Consider the following 14,641-nt stretch of genomic DNA (forward strand, 5'->3'; position numbering starts at 1 on the left):
GCAAATCTTTTTCAGTGAGCCCAAGGTGCACTACTGCACACCTTTTAATGCTGGCAGTGGAAGAAGTTTGCAGGAGTGAGGGCAGGGGAAAGAGAGCAGTCTCTCAGGACTGGTCTGGGTCTAAGAACTTGCTCCTCTGCACTCACAGAGTGATCTGCAGCAGTTCACAGAGGTCCTGGACAGGGTTCACTGAGGACACTGAGCTGCTCCTGACACATCACACAGTCCTTGGAAGCCTGTCAGAGTCAGCCCCACCAGGACTACACTACACAGTTAAGAAAAAAAATTCTTTCAAGCTAGGCAACCTGAAATCTTTCTGCTTTGCCCTACTAGTCATGTTTTCTAGGCCATTCTTGTTTGTCTTTTTGCTGTCACAGTATGATTTCCCTGAGTGCCACTTCACACACACTCATTCTTGAGCAACGCTGTAAACAGTCACAATTTCATACCTCCAGGCAGGAAATTAGGGAGGGAAATGAGGAAAAGCTCCCTTGCTACAGAATGCTCTTTCTTTGATAGGAATTCTAAGTGCTTTGACAGTTTGCAATGAAAGGACCCTGTGTACAGAGTCCAAATGATGTTATAAGCAAGACATAACCTAATAATGTCTCTCTGCACTACTCTTCTCTGGAGAGAGAAATTCCAAATAGGGAAGTGGTGACTCTGTATTTTTCAGAAACAATGGATCCCATGGCTATGCTGGTGAAAAGCACAGTCAAAATTTCCCTCTGCACCCATATGGAGATGATTTTCTCTGATCTCAGTGAGCAACTCCCAAAGAGGACAGGAGACTGGATCCTCTAGCAGAACCTGCGTAAGAGACCAAACAGTCTGAGATTTTATCATACCTTTTTCCAAGGGGATTGACACATTTCAAGTTAAGGAATAATTTTTAACAGCAAGATTATAAAGTCTGTCTTCTTGTCTATAGGTTATATTTTAAAACTTTGTTTTGAATTGTACCAGAAATTTAAAATGGAAAAAAAAAAAAAAAAAAAAAAAAAGTAAAAAATTGAAGGTCTTGGAAATCTCTGGCGGGATACAAATATCCAAGTGAACTGACAAATAAATTCAGTGCATTAGGAAGGAAGCCGTCATTGATAAGCATTCATGTTCTTTGCTTATCTTTGTACCTGCTTGTCTATTGGGAATCCTTTCTACTAATGCTTTCTTATCAAAGATAACAAAGGGATATTTGGCAACCTGTGAGCAACCCTTTGTATTTTCTAGAGAAGTTGCTTTTGCTGTGCCTTTAATCAGAACTGAAGGCATATTTCTGCACTAGTCTGTGTCAGAGCTTGTCATGAGGGCTATATCTTAAAAGCTAATCTCTGCTACTCTACTCTTCCCCACAACCCAGGGATCTCAGGCTGATTAAAGAGATTGAGTTTCAATTGCCTCAGGTTTAGCACATCCCTTTCATGCCTCACGTTTCCAGAGGCTTACTCTCATGACCACCTCCATGAAGCAGAAGGCTACAAGGAAAGCAACAGATAGTCTTCTGTGCTTTGAGGATGAGGGCATGGGGATGGAACATGTCCTTAATGACTTTGAAGATGTGCTTCAAAGTCAATGAAAGCTTATTTCGTCGTGGAATTAGTAACTTACATGTTTTTCGCTGCAGAGTATGCAGTAGGAGACAGATTAATGGGTGCCTAAGAATCCTGGACTGGACATTTAAAATTACTCAAGGAAAGGTTGCAGACACAGCCTGCTCTTGCAAATTTATTTAACATGAGGTGTTTCAGTGGGCAAGTCTTGCTTTCAACAAGGCTGAACACTTAAAGTACTGTGCTGAAGTCCATTCTCCTTCAGAAAAACTTTATAAAGACACAGGTGAAAACATGGAAGTGAATGTGACAATAAATTAAGCAGATGCTTGAGTGCAATCTCAAATTTGTGTGGGCTTATTGACTTACTTCTAGGTATATTCTTGCTGCAGTGCTTTCCTGAAAGAGGATTCATGACAGGGATTATCATGTTGAATTTATATAAAACATAATTTGTAATAAAAAGCTTTCATGCTTTCTTTCATAAACTGCTGGATAGTCTTTTATTATCTCTGTTTCTCTGTGAGTAGGTAGAACTGAAGAGGTAAAGACATTTTGCACTGATCTGCACAAGTTTAACTGGTTACTTGGAATTAATAAGAAAAATCCTTCAGAGGAAAGCAGAACAAGAATAGATTTTGACTGACTATTTTATAATGGAATGAAATTATTTCAGCACTCAATGTGATAAAGAAATGATTATGTCAGTATCACTACATACCCATTAGGGCAAACTTGATGGTACCAGATGGAATATGTAATACAATCCCCTACCACAGTAGGAGTAGTAAGTACTCCCTACTTTCAGGAGTAGTAAGACAGCACTGCTGCCTGAGCCGAATATAACTGCAACTAATCAGACCTAGATTTTCTACCATTATTTATTTTAGTAACTGAATGTTGGTTACAGCACAAGTAAACTAGATTATCAACCCTCACAGAAAGCATCACATGTGGACTGAAATAGAAGGGAAAAAAAATCCAGGGTTTGCATCCTGAGGCAGGGAAAGCAATGATAGTACCGCTGTACTTGCTGTCTCATTTCTCAGGAAGCTTGCTGCCATGCCAAACCTGCAGTTGGATTTGGGTAGCTGGCAGGGCCTTAAGATAATGTTCAGATTCCTTCTGGACATTTTCTTGAAGGACAGCAGTCTGTCTTCATAGTCTTCATTCTCTTTGTGTGTTTGTCCTTTCAGTTCTGCCAAGGTTCTTTTCCCCCACTTTTTAAGTGAAAAGTCGTCTTGAGTTAAAACCTTTGGGTATGGTGGTTTGCTTTATGCAGAAATTATGGTGTTTGGATTACGGTGCCCATGATGCTGCATTGCAGAACCACGACATTTGGGACATAGAAACAAGCCAGAGTTCTCTGCTGTATTGTCTTGAGCCGAGTCCTCCTTCCAGCAGTTTGATTTCCATATAGATCTGATCAGTCACCTCTTCAGGCTGCAATGCAGCTGCAGATGGGTTGCAGTAGCACCTTTCTTATTGATTAGACAGGATCATGACACCAACAGGAAAATATGAGCTGCCCAGTGAATTGGTGCAATCGATTCTCCTGAGGTTGAGATCTATGCCTTGGGCATTCAGCAAAAGGTGGCTTCTCACCTGTCCAACAGCTGTTTTCTCTTCTGAGTGCAATGGCTCACTTGGGAACAGGACTAACAGAGAAGGAACTGGACTACCAAGGCAGCTCTTGCTTTGTGAGGCACCACCTCCATTCTGAGTCTCCTTTTCAGTTTCCACAGTCTCCTGTGCATCTGCCCTGGTGGTCAGCAGCCTGAAGAGGCCTTTCAGAGCTCTGTGGGAGAGCTGTGAGATACACAAGAGTGAAAACATGATGAAGCGGCTCCTAACAAATGTATTAATGTTGTTCAGCATGGGCTCAGCCCATTACCCGGCCCATTACTTGCCAAGCCCAAGGAATTATGTACCCTACCTTGCTGCACAGCAACCATGGAAAAGAGGCCTTGTGGCCCCCAAAACAAAGTGAGCCAGGAATCCTTTCCTACAGGTTATTTGGCCACTCACGTTTTTCTGCATGATGGGATGTTCTCCAGTATAGAAAGGACTCCGCACGGGGTAACATTCATTGTATCATGACATTTGCATTCAGCTCCTCATCTGCTGTCTGCTTTAATCTAAGGTCTCTAAATTTTTCAAACCCTCCCACCCATTCCTGGCATTTGCAAGGTTGTCTCTCAACAGCAAAAGCACTTCCTAGTCTGGCTGTCAGTTTAGCATTCCTGATCTTAGACCTGTTTTTCCTGCATTGGTCCAATCTATGCGTATTTCTTCTGCGCCTCCTTTCTTTTCTTTTCCTTCTGTCCTTTCCTACCACACACATTTTTCCTCTTGGGATGCTCTGGTCTGTCACTGCCTTGTGTTTTGCCATTCATGTCTCCCTTCACCAGGTGGGGAATATTTTCTAAAGGCTTTTTGCTTATCACAGCACCCTCAAGTGAAAGCTGACATCTTTCATGGTAGTGAAAAAGCATGCCTTGTCTCAAAGCTCAGTTTCAACCAGGTCCTTTCATTCATTAGTGTTCTTCCACAGCCTGTGTTTTCCACCCTTCTTCTGAAAACTTTCTTTTCCAAGCAGTAATTGCATTTCCTCACTAACCACCTATGAACTGTGTCTGTGCCCATGCTTTCTACCATCTCAAAGTTAAATGAAGCAAACAGAAATGGTTCTTGATCAGCAGTGTTTAGCATGTGTCACCTCTTGACCCTCTCTGGTGAGCCAGATGCTGTGCAGGTCTCACAGTCGCACGCCTGCCAACTGGTCAGTCTGTTGGCCTATCGGGGAGGAAGCCATCGGGTGGTGCAGCAAGCTGAAGCGTCTGTGCTTTGTTTTTCTTCTTTTTTTTTTTTTTCTTTGCTTTGCTAAGGCTGAATTTGTGAAAGGAAACCACCACTGAGTCCATGTCGTAGGGGGAAGAGAGACATGCCACCTTGGTTCAGCAAGAGTTTACGTGCTCTCAATCTTTCCTGAAGTTTCTATCTTGCAGACCCGGCGATTTCCTGTTTCCTTCTTGCTGGCCCTGATCTTCACAGAGATAGTGCCAAAGTGAGAAAATACTGTCTTAGGGGCAGAGAGCAATTCGACTAACTTGTAAGCATTCAATTCCAGCTGCTGTCTGAACAGAGACTCCTCTCTGTGGAGGTCCCAGGAATCTGTTACACTGCACATTATTTGTGAAGAGAGAAGCTGAAAAAAAATTTTAACTGGGTTGAACAGCCAGTTTAGGGTATTAAATCACAAAAACAATGTGAAAAATTCTGAGCAGCCCCATGAAATAGATTGTAAATGCCTCAGATAGAGACTTGGTTGTTTTGGAGAGATTTTTTCTCTGGTGTTTATCTGTGGGTATTGGTAGTTTTTTTAAACCTTTGGTATGTTCACAGCTACGTGAACGCAGTTCCAGATCTGGAACAATTAAGTCTGAAGGGCTGTATGAAATACAGCTTTTTACACACTTGGTAAAATGGAAAGTCCTGTCTCTTCAGAAAGAGGCTAATTTTTGTTTGCTCTCAGGTTTTGGCTTCTCTTCTCCTTGAGAGTACCCATGTAGCTTCTGCTCCCCACAGTTATTCTGGAATCAGCAGCTTTCCTTATTCATTGTAGTACAAAAATGCCAGGCTTTCCTGTACTGTAAGTACCTTGCAAGTTGGATTCATCAGGGAAGTCACAGTTTTGAGTTGAGCTCAGTACTCAGAGGGAAGAAAATGTAGGTGGTTTCGTGGAGGTACAGAGGAATTAAGTGCTACAGCCAAGGTTACACAGGAAATCAACATACCCTACAGATCAGGGATGTGCATCTGTAAACTGCATATCAGCAGGTCAAGAGGGAGCTGGACTGTGCTTTCAGAGAAATTAATGAGCTTCAAGTATACAAATATGAGTTAGTAAAACTGGCTTTCAACTGGGAGCAGACATTCTGTCGCCCCAAATCTTGTTTTTGTGCACTCCCACCCCACCTCTTTTTCTTCCTTGGTCCTACTTCACTCTATGCAGGTCTCTTTCTCTCCTTTAGCATGAGCCACCGGTTCACTCACGAAAAGAGACTGGAAAAGTGTCCATCTGCAGTCCAATAAGGTGACATATTTACCTTCAGTAAGTGGCCTTCCAGTGAGAATAGCAAACTTTCCTGTGTGCTACAGAAGCCACTTCACCTCCATTGAGTCATAAGCTTCTCACTGGCTACCTTGCACGACTTTGAGTGTGTCCTCTGATTTTACACCACCTTTGCAGAAACTCAGTTCAAAGAGGCATGGATACTATTCTGTTTAGGTTGCAAAGCTCTTCCTCCTTAGTCTAAATTGAGTAAGAGATCCCTTAGGGCTCCTTGCTGTGGACTGTCTCATCTGTGCAGAGTTTGGGAGTTGGTGCTGTAGCCACTAAACATTAGAGATTTTATTTTTTTTAAAGCAAGGGAGAGAAAGAGAATGCATTTTTCTGTTTCAGACCAGAAAAAAAGGGTCAGAGATTCCCCAGGTAAGAACAGAATTACATTAAGTTTTGTCTGCTTGACATGAAATGAACCTAAGGTAGTTTACAACAGCAGTTCACCTTTTAGAGAACTGCTTTTGTAAAATGGAATTGCTTCCATTTTTCTTCTTCTTAATGTCTTTAGGCAATTCCCATGGATGGGAGCCGATTTCATTGTTTTTCAGTTCCATGTGAATATTTGCTTTACTTGTAGTGACCTTGTTCACGCTGCCTGCAGTTGCTTTTTTAAATATGGTGTTTCTGCCTTAAGGGAAGGGAGAGGGGAAGGTAAACTATGCAGTGTTTTCAGATATTCCCTCATGCATGATATTTTGAAATTGTGATTTACCTGTAATATGTGTAACTTAGTCCTTGCAGTAAGCTAAGTGTTTGGTATAGGACTCTAGAACAAATAGCTTTTCTCTCTTCTGCTTGTATAGCTGAAGAAAACATTACAAAAAGAAGAGTAGGTACAAATTTTGATAGGTGGAGAATAACAATGCACAGATACATACTCTACAGCTGTGTGCTTTACCTCATCACTGCTGGTCATACCCACTAAACATCTTCCAGGACCATGTCAGCTAAAGATGTATGGAAAGGCCATATTTTGGGGCTATGGACTGTATGAAATGAACTCTGATGAGCACCTGCTCCCAAACACCACATTTCTTCCATTACGTGGCTTTAAGTGAAACCCAAACCCATACTTAGTGTTTCTTGTATTTAATTGGCAAAGCAGGCTTACAGTGCATACACTAAATGCTGGCCATATGCCATAAAACTATGCATACTTTGCAAAGAAAAACTAATATCAGAACTAACTCCCCACGGACTTTTTCCTCCCCTCAACCCATTACAAAGCTCAGGCAGACAGGGTCTATGGTGCCAGCAGATCAGTAATGCAGAGAAAATTCTTGTGCAAGATTTATACAGCAGTTTTAAACATGTATCTTTACCCCAAACACGGGTAAAGATACTCCTTACAAATACATGTGAAGCCATTGCCTCATGAAATTTCTCTGAGACCTGCAGATTATTCCCATCTCTAGTAATCAGTTCAGAGCAATTGCTGCTGTTCAAGTCTTACTTATATCAGCTGTGAAATCACTGTTAACTGTGAAACTCCATGGTTCTGGTTTTAATTGAACTTCTGCCTAAAGAAAAGGCAAGAAAGTGAGATTATGGAAACAATTACAGACAGCTACAAGTCAATTTGTTACTATATCTGCCATTATTATTCAATTTAAAACATTACATTAACCAGCAAGGTAACAAAACAATGGGGGGTTTGGGGTTTGTTTTTTTGTTGGGTTTGTTTGGTTGGTTGGTTTGGTTTGGTTTGGTTTGGTTTTTTGTGGGTTTTTTTGTTTGGTTGGTTGGTTGGTTGGTTTTTTTTCAAAAATGTTGCAGACAATATTGCAGGTTTTTTCCCTCTTCTAAATTAATGCACTAGCTTTCTGAGCTCAGGGTATTTGGCTCACAGCTTGAATTGTGTTCTTTATTAAAGGGTGGATAGGTCATCAGCAGTGATAAGCTTAATATTGTTTACCTGTTGAGACTCATAAAGGCCTCAAAGTATGCATTAACTGTACAGATGGAATTTGTTCACCCACGTTCTTACATCCTAGGACATGGTATGACACAGCCTGTCATGTCAGGCATCTCCTTTATGACAATAATCCAGGCTCCTTTCAAACTGGCAGAGAAGGAAGGACTCTTCTACAAGGCACATCTCCCCATCCTAAGGGAGAAGAGATCCTCAAGGATGGTGGTCAGGCCTCTGACATCAGACACAGAGGACCCTTCACTGCTGAGCGTGTGGCAGTCTGTAGGCCAGCCTTTCATCAACATTGGGTGCAAAGTCCTGTTTGAAATGAAAGGTCCTGCTTGCTGAAAGAGTGTCAGACTACTCTTAAAACATGACCTCTTTTCCTGTCCCTAGACCAGACATAAATTTATCCTGGTCTGAGAGCATATAAATCATGCTTTGAGGGGCCAGGATAAAGGAACATGTTATTAAGAGGAATCTGTACTGCGTGTTTGCATTTCATTAACACTAAGGCCCCTGTCAAGATCAGGATCTGAAGAGATGTGACACAATGTGTGGATACAAGTGAGAAGCAGGAGGGAGCTTCAGTTTTGGAGGAGGTCACAGGGAGGTTTTTCCTGGCCTGTTAGAGGAGAGCACCCCATACAAGCAAGACAGCGTGGAAGAAAGAGAAACAAGCCAAGGTGATGAGTGCATCACCTTCCAAGTACTTCCAAGTACTGAGTGCTAAAAATGCATTTACTTGGAAAATAGTGGGAAATGCATAAAAATGAAATGTGACAGGGACTATATTATACTACAGTTCAAAATGCATAAGTGGTATTTATTCGTAGTTGATCTGCTAAAATCATGTTTTCTTCAGATTCAGTGTATGCAGGAGATGGTAGAATGTCACATGTCACCTATTATAAGCATGCCCCTTGAGTGCCTTTGAATTAGAAAAGGCTTCAAATATCAGACAACTTTTCTGTAGGTGCTTGCAGCTTTCTAGTTAACTCCAATGAAATCACTCGATAGGTAACAGCATTGTTTCACCTCAGGGTACACACTGTCTTTTAGAAACAAAAATATTGGGATTTTTTTCATCACAGTAACAAAATTCCTAACTTCTGTATGTCTGGAAATAAACAAATGCCATGAAAGAATCTCCACACTTTTTATATTTTGCAGGTAGTCACTTCAGTTAGTTTTAGCCATTTAAAATTTATGGGCATATTGTCAAAGGTTTAAGCTTCACCTGCAGTCAATGTGGACAGATAGTCACCACCAAAGGGGTTTATGTCTCTCCTTGGGGAGGATAAGTTGAGTTGCTTTCTGTGAGCTTATGAAAAGCATATCCTTGACAGAAATTGCATTGGCAAATCCCAAACCCTTCCCCGGCACCCTGCCTAAAGTTTGCTAAATAAGCAATGCTCCTGCCTTCTCTAGGTATTCACTAAATGCAGCAGGGAGTAAGCTACAAAACACTGTGGTCAGGGTGATACCTTCATGTAACAGTTTGGACACCTAATGATGTTTAGCAGCACTGGTGGCCCAAAACCTCATGCTCATCTCATGCAGATGTGCCCAACTGTGGAAGATGCTAGGCTGGCCTCTGGATCAAAGATTCCTGTGGACACAATGATGGCAATTGTATATGCACACGAAGGAACAAAACCTCCAACCTCCCCATTCTCTTCCTACTACAGAGTCAAATCAGGGTAGCCACAGGTCTTGTTTATGAGCAAGGAAAGAGACTCAGCATTTAGCCATTCACCCTGTCCTCAGAGAGAAGAACATAGCTGGACTGAGGACTTGAATAAGCACAGGGATTCAGGTTAAGCTTCACTGCCTGCTTCAAGGCAATGCCAGGAGGAAATATCATCCAGGACCTTATTTTGTTGGACACTGTATGAGCAATCTGTAATGACTATCACACACCAAAATCACCTGAATGCAATTAATGCAATAAAAGTTACTTAATATAAATTACACATTTTTTAATGAAACACATATAAGTTGGAAAAAATATTAGGCCACTTGATGGGCAGGGCTAGGAAAACCCACACTTCCTCCCGAGCTGAATGTGGGGTTGCGTATCTCTGAGGTATGTATTTGAACTCCACTCTCTCTGGAAATCAAGAAAATGCAGGGTCAAGTGATTAGTGCTTGTGGCAGCAGCAGATAGAGAGCTCAAAGGACTTGCCAGATCCTCCCTAGCTTTATTTCTTCCCTCACATACAAGTATACTTACCAGTCAGAAAGGAAAACAGCCTCTGATCTTTCATTCTTATCTTTTCCAGCCACTTCCACATCTACAACTGGGACAAGTCATCTCACAAAATGTGACATAAAGCAGAAAGCCTTCTGTGTAAATGGGGGAGAGTGTTACATGGTTAAAGACCTCTCAAATCCCCCAAGATACCTGTGCAGGTAAGAAATCCTATTTGCTTTTTTTGTTGGAGCCATCAGCTTTAACAAATGGCTTTTTCTCTATAGGACTACCTCAAAAATGTCTTCTTCTGAACTTGCATTTCTTCATTTTTTAACCATGTGGATGTGGAAATAATGCCAAGAATGACCTCTGTGTTCTACAGAGGCGTATGAAACATAGCAGAGACTAACTGGGAAATATTTTACGTGATAGTGGCACAGCATCTTCTATTGGTGTTTATATGGCACAAAGCATATGGCACTTGAGCCTCATATTAGATATAATGAAACAGACATTGTAAACTAAATATTCTACATTTAGAAAAGAAAAGAAAAAAAAAAAAAAGGTCTGGAAAACTGCATTGCATGTTACGCTTTGTATTGAAGAAACTGTTATTTTAATTGTCTAATATAGTAACTGAATAGTTTCTGGTGAGACCAGATTCACAGATGTTACTGTGTTTAATTGCAAAAAAAACCCAATTAATGTCATGGTCATGGTGGAGGTTACTATTTTGTCTGCCAATCTTGATTCATGAAGTCATGTGAGTTTAGTTTAGTGGGGTGCTCGTGCACCTTTTTCAGGTGCTGGTTGTGCTGTTTTGGTCTGCTGCAATAGTCCCTTGCATCAGAGAACATCCATGAAGGGCTGCAGCACTGGAATTAACCTCCTGTCTGGGAGCATGTCGTGTAGATTTTACCCCTGAAGATTAAGTAGGCATAGGGACTTCATCACATTAGCTTGAGAGGAAATGCAGCATTTAAGCCTTGGGAAACATTCTTGCTACCTAAGAGGGCTGAGTGAAAAGGGTGCATATTTGTGAGGATATTACTGTTTTTCAGACAAAGAGATAGTGGTTGGTGAAGACTGTCATCTGCTGTAACTGCATAATTTTTCAGTCTCCTAGGACTGAAAATTAAAAAACACTAATTATAAAGATAACTTTGGTAGGTGAGTTAGGTGATGTGATGCTTTCATTGGGCCAGGAAGAAATTGACTTCTTGTCTTCGTTGGGGTTTTTTTTTGTTTTGTTTTGTTTTGGGGGGTTTGGTTTTAGGGGTTTTTTTAAGAAAAACAAACAAGCAAAAGCCATCAAAACCTCACCTAACCTCACAATGTTCTGCTTTACCTGTAAGTTTTCTCTTTTTTTGTAGAAAGATGTTACCTGCACATCATGGGCTTTGTTTAGCTTTGGATTTTCATGGATTGCTGTGCTGCTGAAAGCAATGAATGTTCCATTGAATTTTAGGATCATTTTTAGCTAAAGTGAACGTAGAAACATTATATGTGCTGTGGGTTGGATTCTTTTTTGAGAAATAGAAAGATTTATGTTAAATTTACATGTTAAATTTACATGGGTATTGTAAGCCAGTATTCCAGATGAGCAGTTTGCTATGACTCTCCAGAGCATGTACAAAAGGCTTTGAGTTTCAACTTCACATCTGAACACTGTTCAGAAAACTCCAGTGAATGGCAGAGCTGAGCATTGAGCAGACTTGCTAATCATTAATATTGTCTTGGTAATTTCAGAGGTATCCCATCTTCACTGGTATAGGCACTTCTTTATTTTAATTCAAACATCTGTGTATGTTCTGTAATGATATTATAGACTAGCTAACTTTTTAATAAAATGTCTTGGAGACATTTGAATAAAGTGGGGGCTATTTTTCCTTATTGTAGACATGAAATAACCTTTAATTCTGGGGCTGTATATCAAGGAAAAGACAAATCCCAGATTTGGCAGATGTGCCTCTGCCTGGGTGGTCCAAGACCTATTTGGAAAAAGCATCAGCGCTGTAAAGTTAGACAGGGTGAATCTCATTTACAATAAGGCAGTGGAGAAGGATTCTTACCCTGAGAACTGTCAGGGCCGCCATCATTTTGCAGGGCCATTTGCTATGCCCTCTAATACTTGCCAGAACAAAAATTTTATGTTGTGTAGTAAAACAATGCAATACTGCTATATAAGAAATAAAAGTGAGTACTTGAATGTGGGAAACTGAAGGGACAAAATACAGTTTTCTTCTTACTTCTTTAAAAATAAAGATGTCCACTTTTTATTCTAATATTCCTGTTATCTAAAATAGGTCTCTAACCCCTACACATTGTCTTCATTGTTCTAAGAAAACAAATCTACTCCCAGAAAATGCTTGTGGAAACAGAATGCTTGAAATATGGTACTTGCTCTTCATATTTCTGCCTCAGTAGCAAGTTCACATTTTTCCATATGGTCCATCTGTTGAGAGCAAAAACAAAATTTCTAAAGCATGAGCCATATCGTTCTAAATTGGTTTTATCCCTAACCAAAAAAACATTACTCAGATTCAAAACAACCATGGAATTTTCCAAGTAATCTCTGGTTTTGTAAATCCCCTATTCTATTAAAAAAAAATCCTAAATTCATTTTCAGTTAAAATCTGACTATATATTAAAAAATATTTTATCAAACGCATAGTGAAGATCTGGACAGGATCAGACCTTACTCTTCTGGATACTGATGTGAACTTCAAGAAAATTCCCTGCTCTCAAGAGGTAACCATGTGAAATGCTCAAGAAATGTGTGAAGACATAGTAAAGCATTGGAGAGCTACATCTGTGTTAATATGTATTTTGTCCACATATATTTTATTTAAGGCGCAAGACTGAGTAAAACAGTCTCAAAATAGGACAGATGAAATAGGAAGCTTTGACTACTTAAATAAACTAGTATATACAATTTTCAGAAGCTTTGTAAAGAACATGAGTCACATTTTGAAAGCATCATAGACATAAGAAGCCTGGATGTTACTGTAAGACTGAGATTCTTAAGCCATTTCTGTTCAGTTGGAAATGTGTCCCCAAGTTCACTGAAAAGAAAAGATTTCAATAAATGTAAAATTAAGAACAAAATTCCTAGCATTTCTTTCTTGCTTGAAAAAAATCTACGTCAATATAAGATCTATTACACTTTTAGAGTGTTCTTTTGAAATGTCTACCATGAAGGTCATGATAGTCTTGACTAATTGATTTCTGACTTGCAGACATCATCTTTTCTAGTGGTTTTGTTACTACTGAAGAAATGAAATTTATGATGGAATTTCGTTGGATGAAAATAATGCTGTTCTATTAACAGAAGTGTGGTGCTGCTTTTCTTAACCGCAAAAGAGCGAATTATATACTTTTTAATGATATAGCCATTTTCTATATCTGTCTCCATGTAAAGGCCTTTGTAGAACAGAAATGGGTGGAAGTTTCTTCAAACCAGCATGTTTGCAAGCAAAAGTTCCGGAAGTATTCATTCAAGAGACAGGCTAGAAATACTAGTTCTGACTTAGGCAATGAAATGGATAACTAAGTACTGTACTTCTCATGGGGAAAAAAGCATTCTCTCCCACAACGCATTTGTTTGTAGGCCGTGAATGAAATGGAAATATGAGTTCCTGAACCATTTGGACATTCCTCTCCTGATGAAAAACAGTCTGATGATACATGTTCAGTGTTCTCAGAAGCGTCCACTGAACACGTGGAAATGATGCTCTTTGCAACTACTGTGTGTAGAGGGAAAAAAGCAAATATTCTATATGGAGTTCAGTTTGGTTTTACCCAGTTAATACAAGAAATAAATGGTCCAAGTAGGGCTTCTTTAAGGCAGAAAGGAAATTATAAGGCTCTCACAGCACAAACATAAACATTTTGCTCTAAGTTGTTTGACATCAACTTTTGCAACTGTCCTAAAGGAAAATGGTACATGGATAACAATATAAGGGAAAAAAGAGTCACAAAAAGAAACAGTGTCTGAAAACTTTGAGGAGGACAAGGTGTTTGGGGAAGGACACCATTCAAGCTTATTGTAGAAGTACACTTTACAGGAAACAACCTTCCAAACTGTACTGGAAACAGGGCTGCAGTGCACATCTGAGCAATAACATGCCTCTAGCATTCACACATCATGAGAAGTGGAAATGCTCATCTCAGCTTTCCTCTCAGCTGGCCCACCCTGGACTCATTCTCAAGGGCAGGTGCTGCAACTGTTTGTCGACCATTTGCTGACAATGGTTTCAGAGGAAGCATAAAACACACCTGAACTGTTTTTGGCACCTTCTCAACAGGGCTGACCCTGCTTAGTCTGGAAGTGATGTCAGCATTGTCTATGCCAGTGTTCAACTTGTTTTCACCACCTCCACAGCTGCACCAACATCTGAAAACAAGTACAGACCATGCAAGAAACCAGCAACAGGCAGTGGCAGGAGGAAAACATGAGGCTTTCAGTCATGTTTCTTGGGAATTTGTAAGGTTGAGCTTGATGAGAAAGATGTAAAGGTCTGTGAACTGAAAGCCAAGCATGTGCAAATGCCGAATTTCAGGGACAGCCATTTAACAAGATCAGTAGTTTGAAATATTTTTATTCTTGATTCAGTAACATAGATCAAAATGTTTTCTATCAAAAGCATTTTGCCTTTTCTCAAAGGTGCAAAAAGTCTTCTGCCATGTCCAGCAAAAACATCTTCTAAAGACAGTTACCCTTGTTGCATTTTTCTCAACTGAATATATCTGTGGAGACTGGGATCTCTCCACACTGGGTACTTACCAAAAGAGGTGACTTTGGCACTGAAGAACTTAAATTCTCTTCCTTAATAAGCAAATAGATCATTAGAGAA

At 40.2% G+C, this 14,641-nt stretch overlaps 2 protein-coding genes across 2 annotated transcripts in view; one reads left to right on the forward strand and one right to left on the reverse strand.

The window, feature by feature from the left end:
* Positions 1 to 14,641, reverse strand: part of HOOK3 (hook microtubule tethering protein 3) — a 563,324-nt gene that overhangs the window by 263,983 nt on the left and 284,700 nt on the right. The window lies entirely within an intron of this gene.
* The window catches only part of LOC136374387 (pro-neuregulin-3, membrane-bound isoform-like), a 76,351-nt gene that overhangs the window by 58,978 nt on the left and 2,732 nt on the right, over positions 1 to 14,641 (forward strand). Inside the window, exon 2 of the mRNA XM_066339727.1 lies at positions 9,874 to 10,003. Coding sequence (XP_066195824.1) covers positions 9,874 to 10,003 — 130 coding nt within the window. The remainder of the gene's footprint in view (positions 1 to 9,873; positions 10,004 to 14,641) is intronic.

This window comes from Sylvia atricapilla, chromosome Z (genome assembly GCF_009819655.1).
Source record: "Sylvia atricapilla isolate bSylAtr1 chromosome Z, bSylAtr1.pri, whole genome shotgun sequence".
NCBI lineage: Eukaryota > Metazoa > Chordata > Aves > Passeriformes > Sylviidae > Sylvia > Sylvia atricapilla.